Source organism: Phalaenopsis equestris, unplaced genomic scaffold, assembly GCF_001263595.1.
Source record: "Phalaenopsis equestris unplaced genomic scaffold, ASM126359v1 Scaffold000180, whole genome shotgun sequence".
Classification (NCBI taxonomy): domain Eukaryota; kingdom Viridiplantae; phylum Streptophyta; class Magnoliopsida; order Asparagales; family Orchidaceae; genus Phalaenopsis; species Phalaenopsis equestris.
This window is the reverse complement of record NW_018164622.1, coordinates 1,290,858-1,296,187: the sequence shown is the minus strand read 5'-3', so window position 1 is coordinate 1,296,187 and position 5,330 is coordinate 1,290,858. Positions and strand designations below refer to the sequence as shown.

The 5,330-nt window shown below is 31.3% G+C and overlaps 1 protein-coding gene across 1 annotated transcript in view; it reads right to left on the bottom strand.

Annotated features, from left to right (window-relative positions):
- LOC110022293 (protein trichome birefringence-like 38) overlaps positions 1-1,201 on the bottom strand; it is a 4,123-nt gene extending 2,922 nt beyond the window's left edge. Inside the window, exon 1 of the mRNA XM_020721162.1 lies at positions 742-1,201. Within this exon, the coding sequence (XP_020576821.1) occupies positions 742-1,140 (399 nt within the window). The 5' untranslated portion in view covers positions 1,141-1,201. The remainder of the gene's footprint in view (positions 1-741) is intronic.
- Positions 1,202-5,330: the final 4,129 nt, after the last annotated feature.

Genomic DNA, 5,330 nt, shown 5'->3' with positions numbered 1-5,330 from the left:
ATGTATATATATATATAAATTTTGATGCAAATTATAAATCTCAGGTATTTTATAGAATTGTAATTAACATAATTTACATTATGCACCAACATTTTACCACAACATCAATTTATGTTATGCAATTATAGACATAAAAGAAGCCATGCTTTACAATTTTTACAATAATTTATCTATTTACTTATTTGCATGTTTTAAATTAAAAACAAATTATACAAATATGTAACAAAATATTTCTTACAATATATATTAAATAAAGTAGTTATAAAAAGAATAAATATTTACCAATTACATACTTTTTTAAATAAGTATTTTACATTTAAATTCAAGCCCTTCTTTAAAGACAAAAGGATCATGTGATTTAAAGAAATGAGCACATTTACATATATACCTACCAATTCCTATATGCTTACATATGCATACATAAAAATTTAATTTTTTATATTTATACCGCCTAAAATCTTTCATATCACATCAAAAATATCACTTTTTAAACTTAAAATATAAATAAAAATACACATTTTCTTAAACATGATATATATGCAAAAAATGAAATTGGGTGATATGTATATAAATCTTCTAAACAAATAATAATTTCCAATTATCATAATCATTCCCACTCACTACACTAATTAAATTCTCATTAAAAATATATAATTGGAAAATTAATACGTGCTATTGTTCGTAAGTCGGAACAACAGTTTCGAGAGGGGGAAGAAGAGAGAGAAAGTAGAGAGAGAGAACCTCAAATAGGACTCCATTATCAACAAAGCTGATCCTCCCATGCGGGTTGGCCGCATAAAGCATACAGAGCATGGACTCATACATATTCAAGCTCAATGAATCCCCCACAAACAAAACCCTCTTCCCCCTGCACCTCCTCATCATCTCCATCCCATCAAACGCCGGCAGCACGCACTCCCCGTCCGGCTCCCATCGATACCCCAAATACTCCCTATCAGGCCTCCCGTACTTCACGCAATCAAACTCCTTCCTTATAAACGGGCATTTTTCCGAATCGTAAAGCGGGTACGAGTCATCGACCACCCAGCTTCCGTTGAACAGATTGCACCCGTCCGCCTCCGCCGCCGCCGCAAACAGAGCGATGCAGAGCAGCAGGCCCGGCCCGAGGCCCGAACCCATGGGCCCAAATAAGGGAGGATGAGGAAGAAGAAGGAAGCAGAGAGAAGATGAGTTGTTCTGTAATGGAGACTCTTTTATAAGTAGCTCAAATTTTATTTTTTTTTAAAGGTAATTATATTAATTCCCCATTTATTTTATTAATTATTTATTTTTATTTTTATTTCTATTTTTGTTTTTTTTTTCTTTTTTTAATTTTTCCTTATTTGTGATTTGTGAGGAATAATTAAAAAAAATATTATGGGGAGCGGTCTCCATAAAAATGGGAAGTAATAAATATGATTTGAAGGAGAATATTTTTGAAGGGATTTACGGCTTGAATGTGTTTGCTTATTTTGATCATTTGAGAATGATGGTTATTTTTGTTGGAATAATTACATAAAGAGGATTTGAAATATTGGTATTTATAAATCAAGCATTGAGGGGATTTTTTGTAAACATTGATAAATATATAAGTTGAGGTTTTATTATGAATTTTTTATATTTGATGTGGAATATGGAAATTGGATGAAATATGAGAAAATTATTCTGTCAGGACTCCTAACGTAATGCAGACACGTGACTTCAAGGAAATGCACGTTTTTCTGTGATCTGACCCTATAACAGTGGAGACTGTTTCTCCTATGTTATTTTGCATTATTCGTGTGTTATTGTGGTGATATTGATGTGTTATTGTGTTATTATAACGAACACAATATTCCCAACACACAATAACATATGAATATCACCACAATAACATCTGAATAATGCAGAATAATACAGGGGATATTCTCCTGTGCTAAAACGATTTTTTGTTATTTTTCTGTCACATCCACGTGACGTGATTCTATTGGACTCCGAATGTATCTCTACGTCCCGAGTTCGTATTTATATAAAAAAAAATGTTTTGGAGCTCTCCGTGTAATTTGTCCTTTTTTTTTTTTTGGTTGCAAATAGCACAAATGAGGGAAGTTTAGATACCTAACACGCAATTCTTATGTATTTGCATATTTCATATCTAAACTTTTATATTTGCATACATAGCGCTTAGGTGCTTGAATCTTCACTTTTAAATATTTGAGGGTCATGTGTATAAATATGAAAGTTTAGGTTTGAGATATGTAAATGTATATGAATTGCGTGCTACTTATGTGATTGGCCCAAAGAGCAAGTATAGTTAAAAGGAAAGATGGCTTACTGTGCGAGTATTTGGTTTTTTCTTAAAATGACAATTATGCACTTCACCAAGTTAGCATGTAAAGCCGTATTTGGCATGTTTTATTTTATTGAAACTCTTATTTCTTAGTAATCAAGAATTACTTGATATGTAAAGGGAGTAAAATATTCCGTCCGGACAGCCAATCACTGGCGGTCAAGTCGCCCATCAAAGACATGTATGACGACCTGACCGCCGGTGGTCGGCCATCCGGACTTGTGGTCTCCAGCCTGAATAGCTTATCATAAAGCGGGATGAGATTTTAGAGCAAATATTTCAAGGAAAAAAATGGAGATATTTTTTGTTGAAATAGAGCTTGAATCCAAATTTACAAGCTAATTGATTATCATGAAACCAAAAGTTTGAGTGAGTTATATTTTGTCTAAGGATTTGAGGGGTGGCTATAATTATTCGTAAATGTGATTGTAAAATGCTTATGCATTTACATAGTCATTCTACTTCGATCTTCTGACCATAGTCATATAATTGTCATCACTCAGTTGTACTCTTCGACTAATGTTGCCCAATTACAATCTATTAACTACTGTCGCTTGATCATATTGTTCCGACCACTCTTACATGACCACCATCGCTACACCATCGTCGCCCGCAAATTTTATTGCCAACATCAATGTATACTAATCTCTATAAGATAATGCACATCATCTCTATCCCCCATAATTTTCGTTGTAATTAATAGCATTAGACAACAACCCTTAAATTGCAATATTCAGTCATGCTTTTGAAATGCCTTTTAAAATTTGATATGACACATCCACATGCTCTTCAAATGTTTCTGCCACATCTTAACGCCCAGAATACTTGTCCCAAAATTAATTGGGATAATTACATCCGGACCCTCCCAAAAATTAATATTTATAAATTAACAACTTGTGGTGTGTTTTGTGACCTACCCGACAAATGTATGATTGATAATTTGATAAAAATGAAAATTAATTATTGGTGTCTAATCTCTATCGTTCATCACAACAAAGATGTATTTTGGTGATCCCCATTTTTTATTTTTATTTTTTAAAAAAAATGATCGATGAATCGATCGACTGTGAAGATCGCCCACCGCATGCATTTCTGCATACGTAGATCGTATGGAATAATTTTTCGAGCTTTTACCATGAATTTTGGTATTTGAGTGAGAATTTGAAAGAATGGATGAAAGAGGACGGTTGATCTGTAAATAGCAAGTTTCTCACGGTATGTATGTAATTGACCCATATTAATCAATCATATATGATTATTTAATATATTTATGTCACAAGATTATGATTAATTATTTACATCGTTAAAATGAGAGTAAATGCGATAATCATGAGCTTTATTCTGATCAAATGTGAGCCAGAATATATTGATCCTTAAAATAAAGAGGGATTTACATAAATACCTCATAATTTTTTTGGTATTTATATATATGACATTCCAAGAAAACTATATTTGAATGACATTCATCTAATTTCAACCAATTTGGACCCTTTATAACAATTTTTGTAGCCATAATTTTACTTAATTTAAATGTAGTCTCAATTAGTTGGATCAATAAAAAAATTAAAAAAAATATTGTGTAGAATTTTGACTTTAAGGGTCTATGTGGGACTAATGGTGTAAACGAGTCGAGTCAAGCTCGAGCCACCCTAGACTGTAGCTTGAGCTCGAGCTCGATTTCGAGCTTAAGTCTATGAGTTCGAGCCATTTCGCGAGCCTGTTTGTTTAATATAAAAGAGAGAAAATGATATTAATTTATGATAGCTTTATAATAATATGACAAATAAAATGAACAGTTAGTAGATAGATAATAAGAGCTTAATATATATTACAAAAACTATTTTTTATAGATTTTTAATACCTTAATGATAAAGTCTTGAAATTTAATATATTTGGAGTATATTTTATATTAATATTTTTTTAAACGCGTCGGCTCAAGAGCTAACGAGTCGAGTCGGGGCTGGCTTGCGCATGGCTTGTTAGCTCATCGAGCTCAGTTCCAGTCTTCCAGAGCCACTTCTCGAGCCAAGCTCGAGCAGGCTCACGAGTTGGATTCACTAACTTACAAGTCTATTTAGGACAGCTTTCTACCTTATTTGCATTCCAGAGCTACACACAGTTTTTTCAGGGAACTGTTTTCTTGCTGCTTTTTAGAAATTCTACGGTGGAAAACTATTTTTTCTTAATGGGACATATTAAAATGTGGTGATTGTAAGAAAGTTAGAAGACTGCAACTAGCCAGACAAAACAAATCCTAAATCTCTTCTACATTAATATTATAGTAATTTTTTTTTCCTTCTAACTATAAAGTGTGTTAAATAAAAACAAAAAATAATTAAAAAGCCTTATCTCTATTAACATTTAGCAATTAATTAACTAAATAATAATTTGGGCGTTGGATGGTCGCAACAACATCCAAAATTTGGTTTCTCATATGTTGTTCTAATCCATGACTCTATATCTCCCATCGCTTTCATCAAAGAAGAGTAGAGAATACGAAATTGAGTCATGCAATTGTGGTGTTCGCGAACATGGAGTTGAATTGGATGATGTAATAAATATTAAAATTATTTTAATATTATCTTAATAATATGATAGTCATAAAAATTGATATTTTCATCAATTAATATATAATATTCTAATTTACCACATTTTATCTTGAATAATTTGTTTATTTTCTCAAAAAAAAAAAAATATATTTAGTCATCATTTCTTAATTAAAGAAAGCCTAAAATTAAGATTTTTATATGGTAGAATCTATTTATGACATTATAATAACCTCTTTTTAAATGAAAAATAATATTTAAACAATAAGAATGCAATTTTTGTATAAATATAGACCCACATCCTTAAACATATTTAATTCCATTTTAACTAAAATAAAATAAAAGTTAACATTGATTATTCCTTCAAAATAATTTAGGAAAGATAAAAGAATTGAAAGGGAAAAACTTTAATTCGGCGTATTATTTATGGAAGTCATAGTTGCGTGTCATACTTT